The sequence below is a fragment of the Rhipicephalus microplus genome, chromosome X, assembly GCF_043290135.1.
Source record: "Rhipicephalus microplus isolate Deutch F79 chromosome X, USDA_Rmic, whole genome shotgun sequence".
In the NCBI taxonomy this organism is placed as follows: Eukaryota; Metazoa; Arthropoda; class Arachnida; order Ixodida; family Ixodidae; genus Rhipicephalus; species Rhipicephalus microplus.
The window spans coordinates 12271673-12289875 of record NC_134710.1 but is presented as its reverse complement, the minus strand read 5'-3'; the positions used below and the strand labels follow the sequence as shown (position 1 = coordinate 12289875).

Below are 18203 nucleotides of genomic sequence, written 5' to 3'. Positions count from 1 at the left end.
AAGACTGGACACAAGAAAAGACAAAACAAGCATTCATTCTTCTCTTTTCTGTGTCCTGTCATATGTTGCTCTCCTTTTCATTATTATTATTATTATTATTATTATTATTATTATTATTATTATTATTATTATTATTAACGCAACAGCACAGAAGAGCTTGTTTCCCAGAAGTTCCGGTGTCGGTGTTGGCATCGGTGTAGGCATCGGTGTAATTGGTTGTGAGGGAAAAATCATCATTTTATGTGTACCTGAAAAATCGAGAACGATGCAAATCAAATAAATAAATGATAGAAAATTCTGGAGCAGAGTGGGGGTGGAACCAGGCTCTTTTGGGTCCAAGTGGGAATAGAACCCAGGTCATTTGCGTAGCAAGCAGATGTTCTACCACACGGGCACGCCTCTGCTTGTGAAAACAGTGAAAAGAGCTTCCTGTGCTTGGAATTGCAGTGAAAGCAGCTTTCACGCTTCACAAACACATGCGTCCTGTATACGTGCTTCACAATGCAACATAAAATATTGCAGTAATAATTTGTGTTAAAAGCGTCCATTGCCAACAGGCATGAAATTATGTGATTATCATAGTGCCGGTACCCCGCTACAAAAGGCACACAGGCTACTGCGCCTATTCGCTTAAAGCCACGCTGTGGGTGCATGGCGAATTTGAAAAGGTTTCAGGCACTATGTGTTTGAAGTATGCACTACGAACAAGATGTCGCTGTCGCGTACAGCTCCTAAAGGCCGGGCTTTAAGGTCCCCTAATTATTATAATTATTATTATTATTATATCACATATTTTTCACTATCGATTTTTCTTGGGAAATACACAATCGGTCAGTTGGCTAAACGGCAGATTATTAAACAAGAGAGAGGGCCTGTGAGAAAAATAACTTCTCAAACTTGTTCAACCATTTTATATACGCTCTTCTCTACATCACACTCACTTCACCAGATGGTCAAAAATTCGCCCTCTGCCTATTCATATGAACATCTTCAGAATGGTTTCTTGTCACCTGGCTCCATAACACGGTCTCGAAGTTGATGGGAGCCCACCCAAATGTATAGTATATTAGAGGCTCCAAAAATCCTCGACCAGAAGATGCATATTTACTAAGCTTAAGGTTAACCCTTTCATCCAACCTAAACAAGCTTTCTCTGCTGAGGTAGCCAAGTGATGTATATGGCAGCTTCTCCACAATATAACCACATGTGGAGAGTGGCTTGTGCACAAGTGCGGCACCACCACTACAATAATCTAGCTGGCACACTTTACATAGATGGCACAGCATACCCCTAACGGCAACATAATTTCGTTCCCACCACAGTCACACTAGAAGGAGAGTCGACGGCTGTAGCCTCTATACACTTGCAGTTGTCAGAGGAGGTAGTCGGAGGTAGTCATAGGATCTGCTCTCACTATACCTCCACTCACCAGTGTCATCAGTAATTCCAATTCAGCCATACATGACTACATAGCCAGATGCATTGGGGTACTGGCATGAATAATTGCCTGCAAATCCACAATTCAGTTGGACATTACACTTGTTTGGACTGTTGTGCACAAATGTCTTATCAGACAACAAAGCTGCTTTGCCTGTGCCTGAGGACACCGACACTACTAGGAAAAGTTGAGGTGAGCGCTTTGCGTGGTAGGCTCATTACATATCGCAACATCTTAAAGCACAGTGAGTCATCTCTGCATACTTTACCCCTCTCACTCATTCCCATGTGAGGGAGTTGGAATCCTGTGAAGACAGTGTAGACATATATACCATCACTACTTCAATCCTTCATGAGTTAAACTTAGGTCAGTTTCTGAATTCCAGCTGTACAGCTCCTTATACAAACTATACTTACACAAGCTGGTCTATCTTGTTATTCGGAAAGCTCCGATTAACGTCAAAATCTGGTTGGGGACCTCGATTTCTCAAAGCAGGTTTGGCAGCATTGATATGGGCAAAAGCATTGCTGGCCTCTACAAATTCATCCATGTAAGTGACCGTTATACCAATGTTGAGGTGCCTTGTCATGAGTAAAGGATAAGCACGAGGCGCATGCTGATGCACGAAAAGAAAAAGAGCCACTCGAGAGCATGCGCACTAGCCGCTTAAACGCAAGAGATTGGTCAGAAAAATTCTCATGGCATGCGACCCGGGCCGTGAAGAAAAATTCCAGAGGATGAGCTGGTACTGCGCGTTGTGACGCCGAGCTGTGAAGACATGGAAAACAAGCGTCACTACATTCACGAAAACAGTATAGCCGCCCGGTGAGAGCGAATGTGGCCACTGACGGTCACTGCTGTGCGCTATCACTTGTCTATTACAGCAAACACCAATCCAGGCCACAGTGACTTGTGCTGGTCTGTTGATCTTCCTCAAAGTATGCAAATTTTTTTCAAAACTACACATTCTTGTTTTTAATTGCTTTACAAGTTTAATTTCTCTACTTCTAAGACAAAAAAAATAAAGGTTGTAGTTAAACTCAAAGTAGGTTGAAATCACCTATTTAACGAGCACAACTTGACTATAAAAAAAACTAAAAAGACCTTATTGTCACCTGGCTGCTTGCCATTGCATTTCACATGAGGAGTTCACTGAAGCTCTTTTAAAGCATAGTATCAATAATATAATTATTATAAACTTAAAGTAAGCATTTAAGATGGGCTGAACATTTAATACTTCTCACATTATGATTTTTCTTGTTAATTTAAATGTTTTGTATGCACTTTCTCAATAGTTATTTGCATTCTACAGTTAATGCTGGACAATAAAAACCATTAATGACTCATAATTATAAAGTTTAGTGGCGGGAAGCGTCTGCCCAAAGAAAGCTATATTTTATGAATTGTCATGGTTCAAAACGAAAACTGTGCAACTTCCATTATAATTGAATGCATATTTGAAATCAGTATATAAACCTATGCAAACAGCAAGAACTTTATTGCCTTAGGCTACAGATTCAAGAAACTTTTTACTTTTCTTTTCACTGCTTATCTCCCTTTAATAACTGTAGCAGTGCTTTCATTGTTTTTAGCTGTGATGACTTATGATGTATGATAGAGATCATAGATCAAAGCAAGCTAGGGCAGTGGAGGTACAAGTGAGCATCCTTGTACATTATAATGAGGTCGAATGTGTTTAAAAAATTTGCTTGTGACCACAGTACTAGTCATAGGTACTAGTTGCAGGCATTAACTGGTGCCAATTTCAGTTTTATACAATTTAGGATTTGAGGCTGAAATTTTTTAAATGTGTTGATGTCACACTCTTGTTAAACTGACTACTCATGAAAGCACAGCATGTGTGGTGATCATCAAAAAGTTGCTTGCGGTGTTTTGGAAGCTAGCATGTCACAAGAATTCTCACAAACATTGAGCAAAGCCAGTGTTTGTCGCCCTGCTGCGTCTTCTGCCATTGTCATTCAGTTCAGTTGCCCCATCAGAATGTTTTGCGGTTACTGAAATTGTCAAATGTAACATCTTTCAACAGAATCTCTAATGGGTCTTCACACTGCATTCTGCTATCCAAAAGGGGATGAGAAAAGTTTGTATTGCTTGATCTTTATATGTGTTGTCTAGACAGATGAGTACATGTCAACATATGGTATACAACAAAAATAAATGGTAAGCTTCACTGAGGTAGATGTTAATTAATTGCACAAATATTGCTTTATTAAAAATGCTCATACACACGCATTATAGTATGGCAGTGAAGGAAATTAGAGTTGAAGCCAAAGTTGTGTCTACTTTCATAAAAGTATAGCATGTTGAAGTTTCCAGGGTCTATGCTTGCAGTTCCTGTGCTAAAATTGATTTTTTTTATTTGTTGATTTAAATTTCAAGCGAGCCAGCAAAAGGTGCAGTATGACCGTAGAGTTTGGGCGAAAACTAGTATTCTGTTCAGTTTTCTTAGGCCACTCTGCACTTATCATTGACATGCAGCACGAACTAACCAAGTTCGACATCACTTTCATGCATACTATATAGCTGGTTTGGAGATGAAGAAGGATTCCACTTCTGGAGTGTGACTTGCTACTATCTCACAAAAAAACAGCGAAGCCTCAATGCTGCTGATAAAACGTCGCTGCCACTGTGCTATGATATGCTGTGCCCTGATGCTGAGTATAAGGTGAGTTAGCTGTCTGGATGCTTCATCACTTTTCATGACATTTCAAGATTTTCACTCAGTATACAATATTTCTGGTTGGACAGAGTGATGGCAGGCAGATTTTTCAAATTACAGGGCAGCAGTTTCACCTCAGAATAATGTGGGTCAGTTTAGAAACTGTATTATGGTGAAGCTTTCTGCATCTCACTGATTTGTCTGGAAGGACTGAAATGCTCTGTTAGAAAGCCAACTTACACAAGGAAACTGTCTGCGCATCTGTATACATATTGACTATGGCACATGACATACATATCAGAATGCTACGGTTTATGTTTGCAGTTGTAGCAGTAAGAACAACTACAACAGCAACGTCACACAATAGGTTGCGGGCCATCACCATGGGTAGGCCGTAGGTGTGGCCCACAGCAGAAGAGGCTGCCGTACACTAACTCAAGTGCGAGCGCAATTGTGCCCGTAACTAGGCCATGCTAGGTCACTACTCATGCTAGATCATGCTAGATTGCTACTCATTGAAGCCCAAGACGCTACACAGACCCATGACGCGACACAGCTTTTGCATTGATCTCATGCTTGCAACCAGGCTGTGTCACGTTACAATAGGAGGGCCTCTGACCGTCTAGCACTGCAGTCACAAGGCAATACTGTGCAAGTGTATAGTTCGTGAAAGTGTGACTACATACATGTAATCAATAGCTAGATTATCTAAAAAATAAAGTCTATGCAACTTAATAAAATGTGTCTTCATTCAACATCAAAGTTAAAAAACTACAAGTTTAACCCTTCGTGGGGCATCAGGAGTCATATGTCCCACTTTTTTCAGGATGTTCTAATATATTTTTTTTAGATCAAAACCACTAAATCGGTTGGTTGCTTTCAAACTTCTATTTCAACTGTGTTGATGTTCTAGAAATCGGTTTTGATAGTTGTTTCGATGGTATTCACAAGGCGGAAGCACACACACATTACAAGCAAACCATTTTGTCTGTATGCACTGAATCCCTTTCATCTGATTTTGGCATGCTTTTCACCCAATTTGGCATAAAAGTCAAGCTTTGAAAGTTTATTTATTACTCACAAGTTCCTAAATGTGCTATTACCGTACTTTCCTTTGTTTCTGCCCATACATTTTCCAGAATTATGTGTGCAATGTGAAATTGACAACCATTCAATGATATATTTCTGAAAGTGTAGCCAGTCTAACATTTTGTACAGCTGATTGCAGTATTCAATTTTCATTCATCTTCATGCAGGGAAGTGACTTTCTATGAAAAAAGCAGTTGAGCTTTCTCCATGGACAAAAATTAGACTGTTGCAAGCATGCCCAGTACCTGCTCAAGTGCTGTTATAATGAGTCGATGTACAGTAGACATTTAGTAAACATTTCTGGGATAGGGAATCAGTGCTTGTAGGCTCTGTTCATTTTTGATTGTAAGGCAACACCAAGTTCGCATAAAAAAAATAAAAGCACTTTTTTAATCTCTGAAACTACTGTCTTCCAGTGGGCAGTGGGAGACATATGTCCCACCTTTTTATATACACTCAACAGCAGTTGGAAAAGCCTTCATAATAGAGAGCTCAAATTTTGTACATATTTGTAAGAAGGTAATACAAACGAAAATGCCAACCTCAATAGTTGGTGTGCATTGTTCATTAGGCCTGATAAAGGGTTGAACAAATCATATATGAATCAAATCATATATGCATCGCATCATGTCACTCAGCATTTCCTGGCTTCGTTGCATACTAAATGGCTTTATGCTTTGACATTTATTCAGTATGCATGGGAAAAAGCTTTGCATTCAATCATCTTTGTTTAAGAAAAGGGCTCTGAATTTACCTATTATCTCATTTGAATTGACTTACTCGATAATGATTGCATCATTGTCATGGTTGTATCGCAAAAAGCCGCAGTAAGTCACCTTACTAAGCCTCTAGCACCACCCATGTAACATTTGTCATTCTAAGCTCATTAAAGTGCTTAACCATACTTAAAACACATGAAGACTCCTAGGTCTCAATAGGGATTGCTAATAAAGCTTGTGGATTGGGTAAATGATTTATCACAATCAATACATGACACCAAAAAAATTAAAAATGAAGTATTAGTACACAGTTAGGAATGTGCAAATGTTCGACAGTAATTTATCCTGCTGAAATCTCCCTTGAGTTTTACAGGACCTGAAAAAAATTTCTACTAATTTAGATTGTATAATATAACAAAGAAAGAGTTAGGCTTCAACAGATCTATATTTAGCAAAAAAAGGTTTGCTTCTCTAGTTTGTTTTTTCTTTGAATCATCATCATCATCAGCCTGACTACGTCTGCTGCAGGACAAAGGCCTTTCCCATGTTCCGCCAGTTAACCTGGTCCTGTGCTTGCTGCTGCCAATTTATACCCTCAAACTTATTGATCTCATCTGCCCACCTAACCTTCTGTCTCCCCCTAACTTACTTGCCTTCTCTGGGAATCCAGTTAGTTACCCTTAATGACCAGCGGTTATCCTGTCTACGCGCTACATGCCCGGCCCATGTCCATTTTCTCTTCTTGATTTCAACTATGATATCCTTAACCCCCGTTTGTTCCCTAATCCACTCTGCTCTCTTCTTGTCTCTTAAGGTTACACCTACCACTTTTCTTTCCATTGCTCATTGCGTCGTCCTCAATATAAGCTGAACCCTCTTTGTGAGTCTCCAGGTTTCTGCTTCGTAGCTAAGTACCGGCAAGATACAGCTGTTATATACCTTCCTGTTGAGGGATAGTGGCAATCTACCTGTCATAATTTGAGAGTCCTGGCCAAATGTGCTCCACCCCATTCTTATTCTTCTAGTTACTTCAATCTCGTGGTTCGGCTCCGTGGTTATTACCTGTCCTAAGTAGACATAGTCTTTTACAACTTGAAGTGCACTATTACCTATCACGAAGCGCTGCTCTCTTCCGTTTCTGCACATTAGTTTTAAGACCCACCTTTCTGCTCTTTTTGTCTAACTCCGTAATCATGAGTTGCAATTCGTCCCCTGAGTTACTCAGCAATGCAATGTAATCGGCGAAGCGCAGGTTACTAAGGTACTCTCCATTAACTCTTATCCCTAACTGTTCCCATTCTAGGCTTCTGAAAACCTCCTGTAGGCACACGGTAATTAGCATTGGCGAGATTGTGTTCCCCTGCCTTACACCCTTCTTGATTGGTATTCTGTTGGTTTCTTTATGAAGCACTATGGTAGCAGTTGATCCCCTGTAGATTTCTTCCAGGATGTTTATATATACTTTATAAACACCCTGATTCCGCAGTGTCTGCATGACTGCTAATATTTCGACTGAATCAAACGCCTTCTCGTAACCAATGAAGGCTATGTATAGTGGTTGGCTGTATTCTGAGCATTTCTCTATTACCTGATTGATAGTATGAATGCGGTCGATGGTTGAGTAGCCTGTTCTAAACCCTGCTTGTTACTTTGGCTGATTGAATTTTAATGTTTTCTTAACTCTGTTAGCAATTACCTTTGTAAATAGCTCTATATACTACAGAGAGCGAGCTGATCGGCCTGTAATTCTTCAAGTCCTTGTCTTCTCCTTTCTTATGTATTAAGATGATGTTAGCATTCTTCCAGACTCTGGTACTCTTCCTGTCAGGAGACACCTCTTAAACAGGGTGGCTAGTTTTTCTAACACAATCTGTCCTCCATCTTTCAGCAGATCTGATGTTACCTGACCCTCGCCAGCAGCTTTGTCTCTTTGCAGGCTCTCCAAAGCTTTTCTTACTTCTATCATTACTGGTGGGGTGTCATCTGGGTTACTGCTAGTTCTTATAGTATTAAAGTCGTGGTTGTCCCGGCTACTGTACAGATCTCTGTAAAACTCCTCCGCTATTTTAACTATCCTATCCATATTTGCAGTTATTTTGCCTTCTTTGTCCCTTAGTGCCTACATCCAATTTTTGCCTATCCCAAGTTTCCTTTTCACTGCTTTGACGCTTCCTCCGTTTTTCAAAGCGTGTTCAATTCTCTCCATGTTATACCTTCTTACATCGCATACCTTACGCCTATTAATCAACTTTGAAAGCTCTGCCGGTTCTATTTTGTCTGTTGTACTTGAGACTTTCATGATTCGACGCTTCTTAATGAGATTCTTCATTTCCTGGGAAAGCTTGCCAGTGTCCTGTCTATCTACCCTGCCTCCTACTTTCACTGCACACTCCGTAATGATACTCGTCAGATTATCATTCATTGTATCTACGCTCAGGTTGGTTTTCTCACTAAGAGCCGAGTACCTGTTCTTAAGCAAGACTCTGAATTCCTCTACTTTCTCTCTCAGTGCTAGCTCATTGATTGGCTTCTTGCGTATCAGTTTCTGTTGTTCCTTCTTCAAGTCTAGGCGAACTCGAGACCGTACCATTCTATGGTTACTGCATCGTACCTTGCTAACCACTTCCACATCCTGCACGATGCCTGGGTGTGCACTCATTATAATGTCTATTTTGTTCTTATTTTCGACATTAGGGCTCCTTCATGTCCACTTGCAGTTTCCTCGTTTTTCGGTAGAAGGTATTCAAAATCCGTAAATTATTGCATTCTGCAAATTCTACTAGTAGCTCTCCTCTGGCGTTTCTAGTACCGATGCCATAATCTCCTACTGCCTGGTCTCCAGCCTGCTTCTTCCCTACTTTTGCATTAAAGTCTCCCATCAGTATAGTATACTGTGTTTTTACCTTACTCATTGCCGATTCTATGTCTTCATAGAAGCTTTCAACAGAAGCGTCATCATTGCTGGATGTAGGCACGTAAGCCTGTATCACCTTTATCTTGTATCTCTTATTCAGTTTAATTACGATACCTACCACCCTTTTACTAATGCTATAGTATTCCTCTATGTTGCCAGCTATGTTTCAGCGAATTAGGAACCCCACTTCCAGTTCTCTTCTGTCAGCCAAGCCCCGATAGCAAAGGACGTGCCCATTTTGTAGCACCATATATGCCTCATCTGTCCTCCTAACATCACTGAGCTCTATTATATCCCATTTAACACCCTCTAGCTCCTCGAATAGTACAGCTAGACTTTCCTCACTAGATGAAGTTCTAGCATTAAACGTTGCCAAGTTCAGGTTTGGGCTACACCTTCCCCCTCCCTATAGTAGAGATGGGTGGCAAGGCCGCGCGAAAATTTGAAACCAGCTGAAATGAATGTTCTATGAATACTGTGCTTTATTACAGTTCTCAGGCTATGCCAGTACCAATAAGTTTAGGAATTCTTTCTTTCTTGGAACACCAACATAAATTAACAGACTAAAACATGTATCTCATAAGCATGCACCAAACAGTCACCTTGAGTAGCCTGTTTGGGATGGTATACCTATTTTTCGTTTTGCCGTGCCGAAATTATGTACAATTTCCATTTTTTCTTTTCTTTTATTTGCCTTCCGTGCCTGGACACAGACACTATACATGCAGGCAATTTCTCTTGGCTACTAAAGGGCCAGTGAACCGGCTCCGATTTTTTTTGACACTCCTCTAACAAGCTCGACAATTCTTTCAGTATATCGTGTCGATCACATTTTCTGAAAACATATTACGTCCATGCATGCCGCACTAACCCTCCTTTTCGAAAAACAATTTCTGCACTCATATCGTTCACCTGACCAATCCTCCTTGTACGTGCAGCGACGCAAACATGCCCATGGCCAACTTGACAAACACTGAGTGCATTGGCCCTTTGCCCTACAAAACAGTGCCTTGGCCGTGCGGTGATGCAGTTTTGGTTGTGCAGTCTGCATTTTCATTTTCCTGTGCTGCCCTCTGCCATAGAAGCAGTATTGCCAGAATGAAAGCCTTTAGCGCTATGGGATGGATGCTCTTTGCACCGCGCTTCTTCCCGACGTCAATGACATATTTCTGACGTCGTGTCACGTTGCCCAAGTGGGCATAGTCACGACGACGGTCTACACCTTTCTCCTCCCTATTGTAGAGATGGGTGGCAAGGCCACCCATCTCTACAGTAGGGAGGAGGAAGGTGTAGACCGTCGGGAGGAGGGAGGAGGAAGGGAGGAAATTTGAAACAAGCTCGAATGAATGTTCTAACCCCTCTAGCTTCCTTATTAAATCATGTACTCACAAAATTTTTTTGGCATCATGTTCACATAATAAAAGTGCTTGTATTTCTCTTCATTGCAATTTTTGGACCTTGTGGTTGTTTACTGACCCTCTAAGGGAAATATAGGGGAGGTGCTCATGTACATGTACTCCAACGGGAAGTAATCTGGTCGACATGTGCATTTTTTTTTCACTTCAGTTTTTCTGCCTTGCCTAGCTTTTTTGCTTGTATTCGGGTAGACAGTTCAGCATAATTTTAATAATGAATGGATGATTATAGACATTCCTATCCTTGAGGGCTCAAGTAACTAAATTTGTCATTGAGGTGCATAAAATATATATACACTCAAACCTTGCTATAACAAAGTTGCATCTTAAAATGAAAATAAGTGTTATGTATCTGAAAATTCGTCATAAAGGTTTATTCCTAACACTATATCTATTGGAAGACTATTTTTCATTTGCTTCGTTATAACCGATATTTTGTTATATTTGGTTTTATTATACAGAGGTTTGTGTGTATTTCATCACACTGTTCAGAAATTATGTGGCATGTGCCGCATTTTAATGTTCATTTCTTTCAGTTACAATGTTTTATTTTAATATGAGATGCAACTAATACACTCATATTATTTCCTATTAATTTTTTGGGTTCAGTTTGCTGATGATAACATGAAAATATTATGATAGAGCTAATGTTTTTAAAACTGGGGACATCACAAACTTTAGAGTACAAACCACTGAGCTTTACATTTAAGTTCTCGGAGGAGGGGTAGCTTCACTTAAAGCAACAAGCTTAACTGCAACAGTGGGCAACAATGGTGACAAAAAGAACACTGACCTATAAACAAAAGTGTTTTGGCTTCATCAGCAGCAATAAACGTTCCCTGACAGGCTTTGCTGCACAGCTATTGCCTTTTCTGGCTAAGAGATGTTGCAGATGTGGAGATGGGCTTTGGTGAGGCTCATCTTGCCTGTGCAACTAGAAAGGGACACAGTGCTCTTCCACCCCACTGCGCTCTAAGATGCTGCAACCAGTTCATTGGCTCTCTGACGTATTACATAAAAGGCAATCAAGCCAAGAAGTAAAAAAAAAATGTGGCTTTAGTCATGGATAATGTGGCACTGTGCAACAATCAATGATTGCAGGCGAAGCAAGGTAACCCTGTGAGACCGATCAAGTATGTGTGCTTGCGGCGCTATTGGTCACCACACATCGGAGACCACTAAGCACTCAAATGAGAAGTCACCTGCTAAGGGGTTTTGTGATCCTCTCATTACGGGTGTGAGAAAATTATAGTCGGGAGTGAACTAGTGCCAACCAGGAAAGAGCTCAGGTCCGAAGAGGAGACCCGTTGGTGATTGGAGGTCACTGAGGTAGGCTGCAGAGACAGTGCTGGGATGTCTCAATGCCAAGAGCATGACTTGCGTGGAAACAAAGCTGGTGCCGGGGCCTCCATGTTGCCATTAAACAGCAGTTCCCAGTCATCAAGCCATACTGGGCTGCACAGTGTGATAGAGGAAGGCACTCTCAATCCCCATGATGTATGCAATCGTACATGACACCTACTCTCCCTTACACTGTTAATTGCTGTGTGAGTATATGAAAGGGAAAAGCCTGTCTGTTTTAAACATCTTTGACCTTCTCAATTGCTTCAGCCCTGTGGATTGGGGCTTATAAATAGTCACACTCTTATTGATGATTTAGATATTGGGACATAGATATGGTGCTCCTGACATTTTACAGCAAAGCTGTCTCGGTCTACCTGTGCCATTGTCCTCATAGTAGCAATAGTGGGTATTGCACAGCTCACATGACCTCAGTGGTGAGAGTGGGTCTTGGCAGAAAGGGGGAAAGAGTTGTGCCTCCTCTTGAGTGGTGAGAGGCCAGAGAGGATTCAGCACTCCTGCATATCATACTTGTGCTTGTGACATGCTTGCAGTGCTTCATCATTTGCTGTCTCACACGACATAACAAGAGTGGTGTCACCAGTGAAACACTACCAGCATGAGCAGGCTTTTCATGCAAGCAGTAGCAGCGCTTGCAATGCTGTTTGCATTCCAGCACAACCGTAATTGTAATACGGGGTCTATTATAAAAGTAATGCAATTTTTTTAGGAAAAATATGTTTATTCATGGGACATGTTCAAATTGTTGAAATGCTTCAGTATACTCTCCCCTTACATCAGTAAACTTGCAGAAACCACGCCTGCAAGACATCCTGAAAGTCCTCAGCAGGAATGTCTTCAGGAACGTGGTAACATGCTTTTAGATGTTTTCCATGATCTCCTATTGCTTTCCTTTGAACTCTCTCTTCAGTTAGAAAAAAAAAGTCACACACAGCCAAATCAGGACTGTAGGAGAAATGGGGGACTACCGGGGGGTTGGTAACTATGAAGTACATGTGGCTGGGGGCAGTGGCGGGGTCGAGCTTGACCGTTTTTTTTTATGTTAGCCCTCACGTATGTGACCCGACGATTCAGTTTTTTTTTTTACCTTCTCCAGATAAAAGGTTTCGTTGACAGTTGCTCCTTGTGTCAAAAACTTAATTTGTTAGATGCTTAATGAACTGTGAGAACAAAAAGCTTCAAGCACACAATCTACATTTTTGTTGTTTCTGGTCGTCAAGCATACAGAAAGGGGTTCGTCATAACCTCCTTCTGGCCCTCCTTGAATGCCTTGTGCTGTCTCCTGGACTGTATGTAACCTTGAAATTTAATAATACTTCTAGGCCTCTTGAAGCATCTACAATGTTTCAGTTGCATTCTTTTAAGCGTCATGAAAATTTTGCTAGCATATCACTGCTGATGTGAACATTCTATCTCACCGTGCTACAAAGTCAAAAACAATGTTTTGCATGGGGGCACATCTTTCCACTCACGGCTTGGAGTAAACTGGCGACCAACTCTGTTGGAAGGGCAGACCCCTTCCACATTGCCCAAGCTGTTTTACCATGCTGCCACGGATAATCTCGTCACAATAAAATTATGCACATTATTTCGTAACGGATGCTGTGCATGTTTTGTGTGAGGGGACTGATGGAATGAGCCACAGCTGCAATGGAACGGTAACTTAGCATTAAAGTGCAGGCATGAATGAGCATATCATCACTGGTATCCGCATAGCTTAATCTGAAGAACTAAGAAACAACAAAGAAGTCCTTGGTGAAAACTTTGCTGTCTGATAGCTTACATGACGTCCAGCAGGCTGAAATATTTTTTTTTCTTTGTTTATTGCATGTCTACTTACACAATGTGTGGATAGTTAGTCTGGGGTAAGATCAACATTGAAAACTCAGTGAGGCGATTTTTCCTGCCCCCTGCCTTCCGTGTATGAAGCGCCACGCGCTTCCCTTGCAAGAAATGGTTCCCCTGCGTGCCGATGCCGTTAGGAGTGCTGCATGGCACAGTCACCGCCGTCGCAAATTACCCGAAAGAAGCCTAGCACTTGACAGCGCATTTGTCTTTTTTTTTCCTTTCACGAGGTTTTTATTGCATGTGGCTTATACATTTTTGAGCAGTGAGGACAATGCCTTATGAAACGATAAAGAAAGCTTAACGTTCTTGCTTCATTACTGACAGAAACTTTGGGTGCAGGTAGGGGTCTGTGAAAAGTTCTATAAGCTCAAATAACGAACTAAATGGTGTTTATTCAAATCAGTTTTTGCAAATCGAATAGCACATGTTCAAAATGCCGAGTATTTTTTCAATTATTGAGCACTGGTGGAAAAACCCCAGAGGAGCAACACTTATTAGAATGAGACAGCACTTATTTGCTTTAATTGATGGATTACCATGATACAGACCAATCGTTTAAAGAACTATGGATTCCGTGCTGCTCACAAATGAAAGTGCATATATTTGAAACTTAATTGTCGCCAAGCGATAGTGTCATCCTCAATCCGCTATGCATAAAATTCATGATGTTGATTCAGCAAACATCTTGTTGATTTTTGTGCTTCAGTTTTATTTGAAAGGTGGCGACGAAGTGCCTCTTCGAAGTCTGTATTAACCACTGTATTTCAACGAATAGTTGAAAAAATTTCATTGGCTGTCACTGCCTATAACAGTTTACCCAAGTTAACTTAACAATGGCATTTTTTGACACTTAAAATTAATTGTACTGATCATTCTGGTATTATTTCTGGCTATTAATTCCAAGTCATTGTTGAAGCATATAACTGTTCTGAAAATTGTTTCCTTACTATTCGAAAAATATTCTATTTGTATTCGATTCGTTGCCATTTATACTATTTAATTCTTATTCAATCCGGTTCTAAAATTGGCTATTCACACAGCCCCATAGGTATAGGTTGTCAATAGAAAAAGCATCTGTTCGCGGCACTGGCATGTAGAGAGCTGTTTGTGACGTGGCCTCATGTGATACCGAGAGTAGATGCTGAATAAGTACTGCCCACCTTGTCTGTTGCATTGCGCACAACGCAGTATGTTCATTGCATCAACTGGGAACTAAGCAAAACAGTTTGCCTCAACATCAAAGGAAATTGCACCTCAATTCTGCTGACGGAGACAGTGGGTCAGTACACCCTGTCAGGCAGGGTGTACATGCCACTTCACTCACTCGCTTGAGCACAAGCTGCCCATTTTAACGCGATAGCAATAGAGAGATCGTGTCGCAAAAGTTCTGCTGTCGACATTGGCACCATTGGTTGTGGGTGAAAATTTGACAAAGAAGCAAATAAAATAAAGAATGAAATTTTCAATCTCTTTGAGGATTGAACCCGGGCCATTCACGTGACAAGCAAGTGTCCTACCACAAAGCCACAATGTTACTTGCAGCTGCATTGGGAAAAAACACTACATAAATGCCATGTAGTGGAAGGAGTTCCCTTAACGCATTTTGTTTGACAGGTGTCACAACGAAAGCGAGCTCATTCAGCGATTTGTAGGCGCATTTGGGAGGCCATCAAACTTTGTCGAAAAAGGCCGGGATAGTGCATCTATCGCCGTTAAAACTGGACAACTATGTCCATCTAGCAGAAGACATATCATGCCTTTCCAGAGGTGTTGATCAAGCAAACAAACGCTAGATAATGTGCTGCTATCTGTGAGACATTGTGACACTCTTTATGGCCTGCGAGATGGCAAGCGCGCGGCGTGTATTTTGGAGGCCATGCCACTCTTTCTTTAGATCAAAAACCTGTATGTACCATTTGCACGTGCTCGCTGGTACAATCTACTGTGTGCTTGTGTGTGTGTGCATGTTTATGTGTGTGTAACAAAACATATTAATAAGTATGCACTGAGCGGTTGAAAGGCACACCAGGAACCTGATTTTGCAATTGCGTTCAACTATAAGGCGAAGCTTAAGGGTCGCCTAATTTTCTTTAGACCGTGTGCATTCACACAGCCTCTTGCAGACATGTATCAAAAGATTGGGCAAATGTCGCAGGTCAGCTGCTGTGAGCATATAGTTATGTTAACGTTGTGGCGAAGCCTTCGAACAGTCGGTCGTCCTCTCCAGCGCCTTCTAGTGGGTCGCCCTTTTAGCAAAAAGAAGAGCAGCTCGTGTAGCCACTACTGCGTGTAGTTGACGCGATTGACAGCCTGCATTCTTTTCATCTCTCGATTTGCGCTCAGGGTACTGACAAGTGCCTATGGCTGAGGGCGCTCGACCGAAGACCGCTTTTGTCACTCCGGACGGCTTGTACGAATTCAACGTCATGCCGTTTGGGCTGTGCAATGCGCCCGCCACCTTTCAGCGCATAATGTATACCGTTCTGCGTGACCTGAAATGGCACACGTGCCTGTGCTAGCTCGATGACGTCGTCGTTTTCGCTCCGGATTTCTCCACGCATCTTCAACGCCTGCGACATGTTTTAACGCGTCTGAGTGACGCCAGTCACTCAGACGCGTTAAAACATGTAAGCTCTGTAAGGTAGTAGAAAAGTAAGATGGTGTAATATATATGCTGTATCTTTTGTGACTATTCTTTAAGCTTTGATATTGTACCGTTCACTTAAAAACCAAAATCAGCCTTCATGACTGCTTGTCTGGCTTCTGTCATCCTTGCTGACCTTCAAATGAGAGATCATAAATTGACGACAACAAGCAAAAATTAAACTTAACTGTATGTTTCACAAGCATAGAACTTACCAATCGTAAAATGCCGAGCAAGCATCTTCACCAAAGCAAGTGCCCCCCCCCCCCCCCCTTCTTTTTTTTTTTTACAGAGATCTGAAATAAGCGCCAATGATCGGTTTGGGACCGAGGAAGTGCCCCCTTCCGAAATCTGGTCCGATTATCCTTCACCAAAAGGGGGGGGGGGCACTTGCTTGGCATTTTATGGTAATCTGCACAAAACTACAGATTATAAAGATTGAAATAATGCCATTGTAGCTGTTGTTTTTATGGAAGAGAAACTTAAATAAAAAGAGTGAGGTTTTCTTTTACAATTTTTTATAAGCTTTGATAAGAATTTTATGAAACCATTTTGAAGGCAGTCTAGCCTGGTTCGTGCATCTCGTTAGGAGATGAGTTTTATATATCATGTGCATTGCATTCTGTGCAGGCCTTACAGCTCAAGCGGCTGCTTTTTCATGAGCGACAGCGCGCGGTACACAGCCACACACAGCGATGCGTGTGCCGTTTGCTCCTGCTGGGTCAGGCTGACCAGGCAGTGCAGCTGCTGCTTGAAACTGAGCCAGCTAGTGAGCACTTCTACAGTGATTCACTGCGGTAAGTATTGTTTCGGATCCTCATTCGGGTGTGCCATACTTGCCCCCTCCCTTCTTCCTCAAGGGCATTTGCGCAAGCAGGCGTTTTGTGTGTAGAAACACCACAGACCCGAGCTAACAGGGACATTTGGACCCCTCCCACGCCCAGCCGTGCAGGGCATTGCCGTGTGCTAGGAAAAGGGTATTCTGGGGGTTGAGCTGACGCCCAGTGATTGAACTGTTAAGGCCCCCAACAGAAGCAACACACACCTGTGGCCCCGGCTTCAAGTAGATGGCACCCCTGGGCTAACCCACCCAGGGGATATGGGCAGTTGCCTTTTCCTTTTTCTCTCTGTCCTTACATCTTCGTCTTTTTCTTCTTATTAATCTTACCTGTTCTTTCGTCACTTCTATTTACTTCAAGTTTTTCCAGCGGCAAGGATTAACCCTGTGTTAGATAACCAACCTAACTAGGTTATATCATATGTGGTTATAGTGACAATGTACGGGTGGCATGTTAGGGCTCACTTTACACCCCTGTCACACGTGGCTACTTTAGGTATCAGGCCAAGTGAAAAAAGTGATTTTTTGCTAAAAATGTCATTATCGGATTTTTGGTTATGTTAAATGCCCAATTTATTGCCCATCATTTTGCTGCATAAAACTTCCATTTAAGCAGTTTCTTTCCAAAGATTCGAGCAAAAATGTTCAGCACCCATCACCTATGAAATCGAAACTGAAAGCGCCAATTATGTGTCAATCATAGGATTATTGATATGTAGTATTTGGTTGGTTATTTAGCACTTATATCAAGAGCGAACTTTTAATAATGTTCTGAAAACGCGGTCAACGCATAATTTTTAGTCGTAAAAGTCAAAATCTTATCAGGGGAACACGTAGCGTAATAATTGGGTTTTTCATGGTCAAAGACACCTATGTGAGCTTGTAAACTATCAAACTTGCTTTGTCTAACAATTTTCATGATTTTAATAATGGCAACAGAAGCACATTTGATATTTTAAGGCTAATTGGGATCGATCCTGACTCTCTACATTGAAAGAGCGTGCCTCATGGACAATCGACATCGTAGCGTGAGAGCACCTCGTCATGCTACTGTTGCTGCAAAACAAGCTAAAAAAAAAATTAGACTTCCCGCTAGAGAAAATACATGTGTGAAGAAGAAGATGTGCCTGCAGCAAGCAGCATCGCCAACGCCCGGCTCTCTCGGGTCGTGCTTCGGTTCATTGCTGTGCCGATCGCTGGACGGTTCTTCACGCTGTGTCGTCGCTGTCTTTGACGGCTAATAAACCTCCGCACAT

The 18203-nt window shown here is 41.7% G+C and overlaps 1 protein-coding gene across 1 annotated transcript in view; it reads left to right on the top strand.

Annotated features, from left to right (window-relative positions):
• The window catches only part of LOC119175662 (WD repeat-containing protein 11), a 243095-nt gene that overhangs the window by 183248 nt on the left and 41644 nt on the right, over positions 1-18203 (top strand). The window contains exons 20-21 of the mRNA XM_037426591.2: positions 3983-4124; positions 16740-16906. Coding sequence (XP_037282488.2) covers positions 3983-4124; positions 16740-16906 — 309 coding nt within the window. The remainder of the gene's footprint in view (positions 1-3982; positions 4125-16739; positions 16907-18203) is intronic.